The sequence below is a fragment of the Phyllopteryx taeniolatus genome, chromosome 5 (assembly GCF_024500385.1).
Source record: "Phyllopteryx taeniolatus isolate TA_2022b chromosome 5, UOR_Ptae_1.2, whole genome shotgun sequence".
NCBI lineage: Eukaryota > Metazoa > Chordata > Actinopteri > Syngnathiformes > Syngnathidae > Phyllopteryx > Phyllopteryx taeniolatus.
Window position 1 is genome coordinate 9,521,650 of NC_084506.1, and position 13,570 is coordinate 9,535,219.

Consider the following 13,570-nt stretch of genomic DNA (forward strand, 5'->3'; position numbering starts at 1 on the left):
ACCATATGGCTTTAGAATGGGATTAACAATTAAAATCATGTGTGTATGTATACGTGTGTTACAAGAACCTCGACTGGTCCTATATCGTTGATACTAACATATATGCAACAGAACTGAGATTTGCTTTTTTATTTTTTATTTTACTGACCCAACTTCAACAGTAGCACCTTGATTTCGAGGTGACGTTCATGAGGCAATTGTGACGAATCGATCGATAAGCGCGGACGAATGTTACCAACGAGCTGAAGACGTTCTATGTCAGATGTAAATAAAAGGCCATCTGCTCCCAGATGTAAACATGAGACAGGCCCTTCCTACGTGGGCGTCACTCACCTTTGTCCCGCCCACTAAGCGCCCCTATTGGTCAGCGGAGACGAGCCGCTCGCCTCCTCCATGATGTCCGCCAGCCCACCGGAGAGAGGACAAAAACAATCGGCATCTCTCTCGCCGAAGAACATAAACAAGAGGACTTAACCCAAACCGACCTGCCGAACGTCTTGACTAACGTGCTCGACATGGTTTCCCCAGTGACTGTGGTGAGTATCACGTCTAAACCAGCCTTGACATAACGCTCGCCACGAATAGTGGTTGCTAGTTTGATTAGCACAATCGTCCCATAAATCGCTGCATGCTTATGAACGCGTGTGCCGCCGTGTTGTGTTGTTGTTGTATACACCGTCGCGTCGCCGGTAAACCAGAGGCGTTCTTGCGCCGTTTGTCGTCACGCCATGTCATACTTGAATATTATGGTTAACAGTTTCGCGTTGCAGTGACGTTCTTCCACCACATCCGCTATGTTGTCAGTCTCGCAGTTTCCAAATTATGTGCGACGACCGCGTCCGACGCTATTTGGGAAGTTCCACCAGCAAGAGCACCATCGAGACATTTCCCCACCAGTTCCTAAAGGCCGCCACGGACTCAAGGGGAAATGTCATGTGACGACCTTTGCGTGTGTGTTTTCTTTGCTGCGCTTCCAATGACGCATGCGCCGTACGCCACTCCAGCTTTCTTTCAGGTCTGATGCAGCGGCTGCATGTAGCGTTGTGGTGCTTAGCCTAGTCTACTAATGGCATCGGCTGTTGATCAACGGGCCAATGAGGGGGAGATGGTCAGTTAAACTCAACGATTAATTGTCTCGGCAACATGAATAATTCAACTTTGGTGTCAATGAACAACTGAGCTGCTATGAAAGGTTCTAGTTCCTTTGCAGGGGCCACGAAGGATGGATGGGGCGTTGTAACTTGGCCGCTTGCAAGCCGAGCCTCACGCGAAGCCTGGGATTACCGTGAGGGCAGCCTGTGTGAAGGAATGCACGCCGGGCGGACTTGTTCCCATAGCGACAGCGATGCTGTCCAAGCAGTGTGAATTTGGGAAATGAATTTCGACCCAGCCTTGGCCCCTGGATTACAATGAGATGGAAAGTAGAGGCACAGAGCTTTATGGCGAGACAGCGTACAAGAATCCAAACACACACAAAACCACGCGTGCTTATGTGACTAAAACTTTAGCCACACTCAGCCAGTCCTCGTCACCGGGAAGCCGATAAGCTTTGACGACGTGGGCCCAATTAAAACCACCCGGTCGTCAGTCAGGAGTAGAGCTGAGCGATATGGGAAAAGACTCTTCGTTTCTTTCAAACAAATATTTCCATTGGGATGTAGCGTGCGAGGACGTTTGCTATCTTCAGCATTTTCCCCGCCACACGGGAAATCCATTCATCGATAGTATGACCAACACAACGAGGGATGTTACGATGAATTGATATGAGAACAAATCTCCATTTTTACTATTGAATTGTAAAAAAAGAAAAAGCTTAAATCACAGTAGAATATTGACTCATGCCTTGTAAAAATGTCATATTTATAATGATGCTCTTGCCAGGAGCAGTAGCGCTGCTGTCAGTGTCAGCCAAGTATCGAGATCAAAGTGGTGACAGGCGTAACGCTTTTCACGTGAGTGGCGAAGCGCTTCGAATGGTAAACTATGCTAGATATGAATGAATGCTCTTATCAATTACAGTAAAGGCGTTAAATTGATTCACTTGCTATTGAAATATCCTTAAGAAGGTTCTTAAGGACTTTATATAGAATTTTCTCAAATTCAAACTTTTTAGTCGAAGATAAACGTTCATATTGTGAATCTTTGGTGATAAATATTACTAGGCTCACTTTAGATGCTCTCAGATAATTGTAACAGATTTGAAAAAAGCGGGACAAAGTTGTCCAAATGACATAAGGGGGGCGAGGAGGAGGAGGAGTTTGTGGGCCGTGGGGCCCCGAATGACGAGCTAGCGAATGAGAAATGGAACAAAGATTAGAATTTAGGTTTTAAACGGAGGTCAATGTTTCCCATTGAGGTATATCAAGTTCCAAATACCGCCTCACCTCGCAGGTCGCCCATATTGCCACGCTCATCCCGTTCGACTGCTCCCGCATCGTCCGAGATAAGCCAGCTTTATCTCTGGCTTGAAATGATATTTTGGATTTGCACAAGCCTTCTCCGTAATCAACTGTTGTCCCGTTGTTCTCTTTCTCGCTCGTTCCCAACACAGCATTTCAAATGCATTTGTTTGCGAGCCCCGACATTGACATATCATTGACTCAACACACTGTATGAGGAAACAACGTCGCGTGATGTAACGTGGGAATGACTTTACATGTACCGCCTGTCTGCCAAGACCCTCCTTATGTTACACATCTCTATTTATACAGACATTTACAGGTGGTTTATGTTTCTCGGGATCATGTTTCTAACACTTGAGTGATACGAGTCACACTGAATAATGGACGACTTAGTCACGGATGCCATTCAGTGGCGCGCGTGTGTCTTCTGGTTAGTACTGCACCTTGTAGAAGACGAATCCTATGCAGTGTGATACATTTCAACACAATGTGTCTGTACTATGTATTGTCTCCACTGTAGCACGTTTTGTCATGGTATGTATGTTCCAGTGTGTATTTGGAATTTCGCAAAAAAATACCCGGACAGTTTCCCCCAAACCTCAAATTGACGATAGCTCGAGCTGAGAACAAGTCATTCGTTTTGATTACACTTGTTGGCTGTGATCGCTTCACTTCTTTTGTGATGTGATTGGATTTGCTTTGTGTGTGTGCAAAGATGTCCTCTATTTCCGTTTTTCTTATTTTGTCTTTTGAAACGGATCTTTGAGAGCAATGTGCTATCAGCAGTAATGACATTTCATTTATTTCCCAAGTTATGCCGCATGAACTGATTTTTTTCTTTTACTAGTATTCCTGCGGACATAGTTGATGGTTGACTCAGACTGAGTGGAGTCTGCTACGCTTTTCGACGCAATTTCAATTTGACGCTGCCAGTTTGAACTTCACTAAGTGAGGAGTGGATCAATAGAAAGCATTATACTGTAGCAGTCATAAAAAAGACCGAATGCACTTGACCCATTTGTGCAATTAAAGACTTAGCGATGGTTTGCTTTGAAAGGTTTCCTCTATTTTGCAAACTCCTGTTGGCCTTCTCAACGTTGCACGGAGCCTTTTTGTCTCAGTTGAGTGGATTTTGTCGTAGCTTTACTCAACGCAAGCAATAGAAAGGAAGAAGTAACTTACTCCTTCCTGTGTAACACAGCATCAATGAGAGCAAAGGTACTTCCTTCCTTTTCCATTTCCCATGGGACAGACATTATTTAACTTTCAACTAAACTTCCAACTCTTCTGGGCAGGTCGTCCACAAGGTTTAGGAATGTGTATAGGGAATTGGTTCTCAGTGTCGGCTCTTAATTCATCTGAAAGGTGTTCTGTCCTGTTGATGTCAGAACTCTGTCAAGTTCATCTGCCACAAACTCTCATCCATTTCTTGATGGACGTTGCCTCGTGCACCGGTGCACACCCGCCCGTGTTAGAAATGGAAGAACTGTTCGCACAAATTTGCGAGCACGGAAAATGTTGTCCAAAATGTTGGCTCCGTAGTTTCCAGTGAAAGGAACTCCGAAGGATTCAGCGTGCCATTTATCGCTCCCAACTTTGTGGGAACAATTTGGGGACGGCTCCTTCCTGTTCCAGCACGACTGTGCACCGATGCACAAAGCAAGGTCCACGGGTGACACTTTGGTGCGGATAAACATGACTGGCCCGTACAGAGTCCTGACCTCAAACTGCTGAAACAGCTTTTGGATGCATTAGAGGTCTTCTCGTCCCACATCACTGTGTGACCTCACAAATACGCTTCTGGAAGAGGGGGCAAAAAGTCCCTCCGCACATTCCTGAACCTTGTGGAAAGTCTTTCCTGAAGAATTAAAGCTGTTATAGTGGTAACGTCTTGTATTGATGAAGAAGGAGATGTTGCTTCAGGTCAAAGCAGATGAGTGACTGCTTTGGGCAATATAGTGTGTGTTCTAATTTGCAAGTTGAATTACGGCTTAAAGGAGGACAAAATCTCTCAGCCATGCTTAATCATATTTTGGAATACACGACGGTATCAGGAGGCGAGCGGAGGCAGAAAGTGTTTTGTCCTTGGTAAAAGTCACGGTCGAGTCTACAGCTGTGGTCACACATTTGCATACCCTGGCAGAATTTCGAAGATGTGTACCATTCTTTCAAGAAAACAGGAACGCATTCATTTGATTCTGAATTGGATTTAAATTCAACTACTGTATGAGGCATGTCAGTATGGCGCAATCGTTCAACAAAGCATAGCAACATAGAAAATCAAATGAGCTACTCTCAATCATCATTCCTATTTTCACAACTTCTGCCAGGCTATTTAAAGTGTTGGGAGCACACCTGCCGAATTTGAAAAGGGGGCGGAAACCTGCTTTTAGATGACTGCAAACAGCTCAGTTTGTGATGTCGATGCAGACGTCAGGAAAGTGTTTTATTGATGGAATAGGGGAATGGCGGAAGGACAGGAAGAAGCTGAGGTGACAAGCAGAGGGAGGAGGAAAGAACTGCTGATGAGTCCACACAATAGCGGACGAGCGCGAGTCGTCAAATGACCTCCTGATGTGCATGTTTAGAGTTGCGCATACGTCAACCATTACCACCATTCTTCTGTGCAATTCATCGTTCCTGCGACGATGTGGTTACATCACTTGCCGTTACAGGCGGGTCGAGAACATGGGTACTCAACAGGCGGCCCCCAGGCCACATCCGGCCCACCGACCGCCTATTTCTGGTCCCCGAACTGATACAGCCTTTTACAAGATCAGACAGGGTGGGACGTTCTCAGAGTAGCAGTATGGCAGTGTGTGTGTGTGTGTGTGTGTGTGTGTGTGTGTGTGTGTGTGTGTGTGTGTGTATATATATATACACAACCCCAGTTCCAATGAAGTTGGGACGTTCTGTTAAGCATAAATAAAAACAGAATCCAATGATTTGCAAATCATGTTCAACCTATATTTAATTGAATACACTACAACGACAAGATATTTAATGTTCAAACTGATTAACTTGATTGTTTTTAGCAAATAATTATTAACTTAGAATTTGATGGCTGTAACACATTCCAAAAGGTGGCAAAAAAGACGGAGAAAGTTGAGGACTGCTCAGCAAACACGTGTTTGGTGAACAGGCTCATTGGGAACAGGGGGGTGCCGTGCCGTGATTGGGTAGAAAAGGAGCTTCCCTCAATTGCTCGGTCATTCACAAGCAAAGGTGGGGCGAGGTTCACCTCTTTGTGACCAAGTGTGTGAGAAAATAGTCCCAACAGTTTAAGGACAATGTTCCTCAATGTACAATTGCCAGGAATTGAGGGATTTCATCATCTACGGTCCAGAATATCATCAAAAGGTTCAGAGAATCTGGAGAAATCACCGCATGTAAGCGGCAAGGCCGAAAACCGACAGTGAATGCCCGTGACCTTCGATCCCGCGGGCGGGACTGCATCAAAAAGCGACATCGATGTGTAAAGGATATAGAAAAGTAATGTCAGTTCGGCGCTACATCCGTAAGTGCCACTTGAAACTCGTGAATAATAATAAGTGAATGGACCGCTGTGTTCCAAATTCAAATTCTGATGATGTCAGTGCGAGTGATAATTGCTTTCAACACAAAGTGGTGTGGGAAGCGAGTCTGACTGACTGACTCTGATCACGGCTTGTGGACAGCCAGCGAATGTACCGCGTCGGTACCTCGCAGACAGGGCAGCGAGTCTGGGGGAAAAAAAGGTGGCTTAGATGGCCATTGTGAAGGGGGCTATCGTCTCTCAACCCTCCCCCATGTCACTTGACCATTGCTAAATCCTTCAGAGCGTCCCTTCTCCGTGCATGCTCTCTTCTGCTCCACTTATTCTTTTATGAACGGTGCAGGCAAAGTGTCACTTTTGCTTTGTCACAAAATGCTCCCACTGAATGGTTTTGGAGTGCGGAAAATGGACGGACGGACATCAAGTCGCTGGTCTTGCGACATCCCCTCGTAGCGGCCGTTTTCCTTCTGCTCTTTGGGCCCCTTCTCCCCACGCATCTCATCTTTCTCCACTTTCACACTGAAATCAACAACCTTTATCGGCGCGGACCACCCATCGTTTTCTGCCGTGGGATGTTCAATTCTCATGTCGGATCGAGAAGTGTTCGGAAACAGGCCTTTGTTTTTTTTGGGTGTATAACACAATGTGCTCGAGGCTCACGCGTTGGAACAGAAACAAGCAAGACTGTTTACACAGTCAGGAGTATTCAAGGACACAAGACTCAAGTGTCGAAGAGGAGGAGGTAAGAAAGACCAAACAAAAAGATGTCTGGTTTGTGAAAAAAGAGGAAGGGAAAAGGTTCTAAGGAGTCATGTGATTCCATAGACGTAGCGTGTTTGTTCATATACCGTTACTGCATGGCTCTTGTTTCAGTTGCGTACTAAATCATGTGCATGTCTGACCAAAGACCACAAGGAGGACAGAATTTCCGTGTCCTAACACAAAGCACTCTTGCGCATGTGTCTAGTAGTACTCTACTCGGAAGTGCTTCCTGTGTTCTTTGAATGAGCATAAAGAAATAATAGGCCAGAGACAGAAGAGTATCACATCAAGACCGGAATGATGATCTCCGTATTTAATCTGCTTTCAGGTCAAGAGCGAAGGCCCCAAGCTGGTGCCATTCTTCAAGGCAACCTGTGTTTACTTCGTCCTCTGGCTGCCAACCTCAAGTCCATCCTGGTTTAGCGCACTTATCAAATGTTTGCCCATCTTCTGCCTCTGGGTCTTTCTGCTGGCACATGGCTTCAGCTTCTTGGGGGCTCACTCCAGTGCCCGCAAGATCCTCGCCGGCCTCATCTTTTCCGCTCTGGGTGACGCTTTCCTCATTTGGCAGGAGCAAGGCTACTTCGTCCACGGTGAGAAAATATGTTACATGCTGACTTGCGCAGATGGGAAGGAATTTCACTCCTTAAAGGACAATTTACTTCTCAAGGTACTTCCAAGACAATGTTGTCTTGGAAAGTGGTTCAATTAAATCATTGTGTTACTTGACTCTCATTATACTGCACATACAATTGGCTTGTCGCTGGGGAAGTACTCGAAAAGGGATTTTGACAGCTCGGGAACTGACCTGTACCGTTTTTGCCGTGGAGGGGGTGCGCACATTTTCACCGAGACGACAGCACTGTTGATTGGTCAACAGAGAATTGTCACTTCTCTTTGACAGCAAACACTGGAAATGGAAGAGCACTGAATGACCTTGAACTGAATAAACTGTGTAGAAAATGGATGGAGTCGATATATTGTATAGCGCAGCATCTTTTTCCCCCCCACCCCGTTGATGATTACCGTCTGACTCGGACACTCCGTCCCCTGATCGACGATTAGCTTCTGACTGAGGGAAGCTAACCGTCAATGGGGGTCAGAGGTGCGGAGTCGCCACGGCCGATTAACTTCCGATCGGAAAAAAGTCTGTCAGCACCCTGACAAAAAGAAACGGTTAAACTCGTTCTTCCTGGCTGCAAATTGAGAGACGGTCAGAATGAAGTTCGCGGTGCTGCTTTGTCGTCCGGCGCACGTGCAAACGTGCGGATTGCGTTTTGAGACTTCGTAGACGAAGTACTCATTGTATGTTACCCCTGTCAGCCCATATAGATTTCTTTTGAGAACCCGATTCAGTGAAGGTTATCTTGTGCAAAAAAGGTGCAACTTTTCTTGCTTATGCAAAAAGAGAATAATCATCATTCATTACACTTACGCGTAGCACTTTCCAATCACCAGCAAACATCAAAGAACATTCATTCAGGGGCAACGTGGGCGAAGTGTCTTGCGCAGGGACACAGCGACGACGCAAGTTCGGGCGAAGAAACAAACCGCCGACCCTCCGCTTTCACCTACTAACTGGTCATACTCAAGATTGTCTTGGGCAAAAACCGTGCATCCTGGGCGTGACTTATCAACGACGGTTGCGTTCGTGTCTTCAAATGCGTCGTCGTTTAGGCATGTGCAATTCGGAAGCGCTGCGCACGCTCATGATTGCGGTAGCTTTGGCGAGCGCGAGGCACTCACCAAATCAGAGGCGACGAGACGAGGAAAACGGATATTTTACACTCGTGTGAACATTTTGCCAGAAACAAAAATGACGACATCATCTATTCAGCAATGCCAATTTGGATCTTCCGAACGATCTGAGGGCTGCCTTGAAGCCAGTCACAAGAAGGAGTCATGCGATATCACCTTTGCTAAAACCTTTTGAAACTTTGCATTATCTCGTGTCTCGGTCATTTCGGCACACCGCGGTCATCGGCAGTCAGAGTCGTGTTTCAAGCGTTCCGTCCCCAAATTTGAAACACGGTGTTATGCAGCGCTGGCAGACGCATTCGATTTCCCACATGTATTGCGCGTACAGCCCACGGAGTCCCGTACTTTGATGGCATTTTGTAGGCTCGCATTGAAACTGGTGTTTGCATTTGTGCGCAGGTCTTCTGATGTTTGCCATCACTCACATCCTCTACTCATCCGCCTTTGGAATGAAGCCCGTCAATGCGCGCGCAGGCCTGCTGATCACTGCTGTGTCCAGTGTGAGCTACATACTGCTCTACCCTTACCTGTCAGGCCCCTTTACCTACCTGGTGGCCGTCTACATCGCTCTGATCGGTTTCATGGGCTGGAGGGCCGTCGCGGGCCTGCAGCTGGCCAATGACCTTTGGACCTGGACCAAGCTGTCAGCCTGCCTGGGCGCCGTGCTGTTCATGGTCTCTGACCTCACTATAGCGGTCAACAAGTTCTGTTTCCCTGTGCCCCACTCGCGGGCTATCATCATGGCAACCTACTACGCCGCCCAGATGCTGATCGCTCTGTCAGCCGTGGAATGCCAGGATGCGGAGGTCGCGCGCAAGAGGATATGAGGGGCCTCTCTGTCTCTTGTGACGACAAGCTGCCGGTAGCTGCTCCCCGGGCGGTCGTGGACACATTTCACTACCGCATCCCCAAGCCTCAGCCCTCGCCTCCGTTGTCGCCATGGCGACTGGACCGCCACAGTCTCCCACCTCTCCCTCACTATGATGCTGTGGTTGTATTATCTCCAGTGCTACCTGCCTCTTCTGGAATGTGCACGGTATTGCTCATCTGCCCGACAAAGTATTGCTTTGGTTTCTTTTCGTTTAAGGAGAACGTGTCATTAGAGACATTTGAGGAACGTCTTAGGGGGCTGGGGTTCTGGATATATGTCTTTTTTTGTTGTAGTCCTAACCCTCACCTGTCCCTTAGCAATACATCACCTCCTGACTCAAGACACTTAGAAATCACCCTAACTTGGTCCATAATTGCAAATCAATGTTTGTGACTTTATTTATTTGTATTTTTGGGGGGGAACTGTCTAAGAAGGTAATGTGTAGCTTTTGTCACATCACAACCAGGTCACGATGATCCTCAAAAGTTGAATCAAAGGCAACTGGATGCCAAGAAGTCAAGTCGCCTTCAATTTAACATTTGTGGTGAAGCTTTAGTTGTCTCTCAAAAGGGATTTCCTACCGACTTGCTCGTATTTAACTCGACGCCTTTTCTTGTTCTGTCTTCCCCTGTATCGAGGGTGCTATTTAAAACAAAAACAATGATAGTGTGATGAGCAATTGTATGAGCTGCAAACTCTTCCATTCCACTCACAAATAACCACGACGCTGTTGTTTGGTCTGCTTTTCGACAAGCTCAGCGACACAGCCAGTCTCATTGTCGTAGGATTCACAATCGCCGTTGTGCGGAGTTGAGTCGGTATGTGGGGCAGGTAAAGTTCATTGGTCACTCGCATGGGAATGCTTTTCGCCGGCATTGGGAGGAACTGCTGACCTGTCTAGGGCAAAGTCCAGCTCTGTGCCAATTTCATCTGAGATTCACTTCAGCTCTCCTTAGACCCGTATGAAAAAGGCAGGAAGTAGTGGATGGGTTCAAACCCCGGCTGCAAAGGTCGCCGGTGCACATTATGAGAGAAAAGTGATTTGATTTCACATTGACTGAATTGTTATTGAAATGTGTGTTGTCCCATATTTGGGCAGCCGGCCTGTCGCGCGAGGAAAGTCTTTCCGAACCCGTGTAGGTTGTACGAACAAATGCAAGCAATGCCGAAACCTATTTCACAAAACGAAGGCCAAGGTAGATGAAATATTCTTTTCAATTCAAAAAACCCAACAAAATCCTAATGGCATCGCCTGCCGTTTCCTAATGTCTTCTGTCATGCCCGCCCGTGCACCAAGGAACAAAGTGATGGGCTTACAAATTGAAGTCGCTGCGCGCTTGACTTTGGCTTTCTTTTGTTAACAGTCCAGCCTTGGCAGAGCTCGGCGCTCCACCGTCTTGACATGCATCCATCATTTTTTGGGCTGTTCGAATGAAGTGTCAACTATCTTAGAACATCGCAACTTTCTTCAGCTGTCCACACACACACACAAACATACACTATATACGTCTTTGCGTGTGTGTGTGTCTGTGAATTGCCAAGTTGTGGATGTCAGAGTGAAAATCTACTGTATGTACACTTGAACCGGCTTAAGGCCAGAGTTTGATCTCTCTCTGCGCTGGCATAATGTCTCCTGTACAGCAGATCCCCAAAAGTCTCCATCCAGCTGCTTGTTTTTGTGATGTAGAAGATGAGTCAGCCTTGTGACCTACAGTAGAAGCAGCATATTTTGGGCTCGAATTACAAATTGTATCCCTTCGGGGCCTTTCGACCGTAGAGGTTCCACTTGATTTCGATTTTTGGAATTGACGATGACGATTAATACCACTCAAAGGAGAATCGCTGTACATTACAAATGTACTCTTGCAGTTAGCTGCGAGTCTCATTCAGAGGTCACGTTTAGTTCTTTTGATAAGGGAATTGATACATACAAAACAAACGGCAATGGGAAAGAATCCAACCCGGATGAGGGCTTTCCGCATGTGGGCGAGGAACCTTCACCCACACACTGTTGTGTTTCCATTCCACCAGAACGAAACTGCAGACAGAGCACAGCGATGACTTGGACTTCTGCAATTTACTGACAGCAAGAGTAGTGCAAATAAGCCAAGACGATATTTGTGGCTGCCGTTCGGCCGGACGGTTCCTCAATCCGCTTTTGACACGTCAGCACGGCCGTCGGCGTATTCGCGCTGTCGGTCGGTTGCGCGTGTCTATTTTTTGACGTGTCCACCGAGCGTCGCGGCTTCGTCCCGCTCGGGACTCTCCCTCATCCGTGCTTCTGTCTCCTTGTTTTGTCTTGAGCATCAGGTCGAACCATATCGGGACTAGAAAGACTTGAGTCAAGCGCTTTTGCTAATCTGTGGGCAATTTATGTAAGCAGCCCTTTTGCCCTCTGCCGAATAAAGGCATGAGGATTTGTCCCCTTCTGCAATACATAAGACAAGATGAACTATTTCTACAGTTCTTTTTGTGCGGCAACCGCCACTCTAGAAGGCGGTGCGTGCTGAAAATCCTAAAGCTGCGAGGTATCATTCCTATCAAACCGCTGCTTGTATTCCACTCCCGACGCAATGGACGGCAGCGAGCCACTCCGGTTACGTTTGGCTGTGCTGCTGGCGTCTTTCGGAAGCTGGTGTTGACGGAGAATGTCGCCGGATTGAAATGAGATGAAACCCTCCCCGCCTGCCCGTCAGCAGGTCAGACGGACACGAAGGCCACTTCGGCCGCTTCGCCTCGGCCTGTCGATCGTCCCGAAAAAGAAAGAAAAAAAAAAAAAACAAAAAAACCTGTGAGAGCTGTAGGAGGCCTTTCGGGTCGTCCAGAACCGGTAGCTAGTGTACTACGGGGGTCCAGATTTTCACTTGCACTTTGCCGTTACTCTCCTGACTTGCTCTCTTGACCTGCGCATGACAACGTAGGCTGAAATGAATCCACAATGTCAACAACGCTCATCTCCATGAATCAAGTTCAGATCTTGTGTGCGTGCGCGCGTGTTTCACGTTAAGACTGACAAACTTACAATATCCCGATGAAGGTAAAACAGAACCGTCGACGCTGGCCGAGTTTGTTTGTTGAATACTTTTACCTGGAGATGAAAGAGTAAAGATGTGTTCAGAAAGTTGAGTTTTTTGACATTGTTATTTTGTTTACATTTTGACAAATCTATAACAACGTTTGGCACTGAATGCATATCCAACGTTTCATTGTCGGAGTAGTTTTGCCGGAACTACGAGAATCATTTTAGAACGATTCGCTCAAAACAATGCCATCAATGTCGCGCAACTCTTCAACTGAATCTTTTATATGCTGCTACGATATGACGTGAGGGCTGCGATGAAAAGACGAAGAATATTTGAAAGATGCAACAAAGCAACGTGGAAGTCGGACTTTTAGTTCACAGCACGTATCGTTCGGGAGGTATTTCAAACTTGTCAGTGTTTTTTTGGGGGGGGAATCATGATTATGAAATCAAAAAAAGAAAGCATGCTTTTCCCCCCTTCGGATGGCCGCGTATAATTTAACTTGATTTAATGGCAAAAATGTGTGCCTGTATTTCTATGCTATGATACTGTATTTTTCACTTGTGATTTCTTGTTTCTTTCAAGACTGTATAGACCAAATAGTTCCTTTGCTGTAGTGAAACTGCTATGAATGTGAATGTGAAATGTGTAGTGGAGAAATAAACGCAATGGCAATGCAACTTCAACAAACGGCGTGTTTCCTAGACTGCCGGAGGCAAAAGTCCCACAATCCAAATGTTGAATAATAATAACTTGATTCACGTAGCACCCTTAAGCTTGTCAAAAGGTACGGTGGGAAAAACTGCACACGCTCTGTTTTAGTAGCTGCTCCGTTTTGTTGTGTGGCTAACGTGGCAAAGCCTGTGGAAGGCCACCCACGCTGCTGCGCTGCCCACCAAGCTTCCTCTTTCTCATTTTACACCCAACTTCTTTCATTCGTCTTGTTTTTTTTGTTCCCCCCCCGCTCGCTTTTTCAACCCACACAAAGTGGCCGGTTTTCTCTAAATGCGTGTCATTCATTCGCTGCCAACGAGCTCCGTTCTCCTCCTCGAATGGGGCGTCTGTGTAACAAACCTGTTTTGAAATGTCAATAGAAAACTTACAATCAATATCAGAATCAGAATCAGAATCCTCTTTATTTGCCAAGCATGTCACCAAAAAAAAAACCACACGCAAGGAATTTGTCTCCGGTCGTCGGAGCCGCTCGAGTACGACAACA

At 46.5% G+C, this 13,570-nt stretch overlaps 1 protein-coding gene across 2 annotated transcripts; it reads left to right on the top strand.

The window, feature by feature from the left end:
* The first annotated feature begins 260 nt into the window (after nt 1-260).
* Nucleotides 261-13,031, top strand: tmem86a (transmembrane protein 86A). 2 transcript variants are annotated; one of them, XM_061773199.1, is made up of 3 exons: nt 261-536; nt 7,028-7,292; nt 8,857-13,031. In XM_061773199.1, the coding sequence occupies exons 1-3, from the start codon at nt 516-518 to the stop codon at nt 9,282-9,284; spliced, it is 714 nt and encodes a 237-aa protein (XP_061629183.1). In that variant the 5' UTR covers nt 261-515; the 3' UTR covers nt 9,285-13,031. The 2 variants fall into 2 exon arrangements, with proteins under 2 accessions (XP_061629183.1, XP_061629181.1); XM_061773197.1 differs by lacking the exon at nt 261-536 and adding an exon at nt 6,108-6,679.
* The last annotated feature ends 539 nt before the right edge of the window (nt 13,032-13,570 follow it).

Coding starts and splice junctions, on each gene's coding strand:
- tmem86a (XM_061773197.1), top strand. CDS start 6,581: ATGTGCTCGAGGCTCACGCGTTGGAACAGAAACAAGCAAGACTGTTTA. Junction 6,680..7,027: donor CAAGTGTCGAAGAGGAGGAG/GTAAGAAAGACC, acceptor ATCTGCTTTCAG/GTCAAGAGCGAAGGCCCCAA. Junction 7,293..8,856: donor GCAAGGCTACTTCGTCCACG/GTGAGAAAATAT, acceptor ATTTGTGCGCAG/GTCTTCTGATGTTTGCCATC.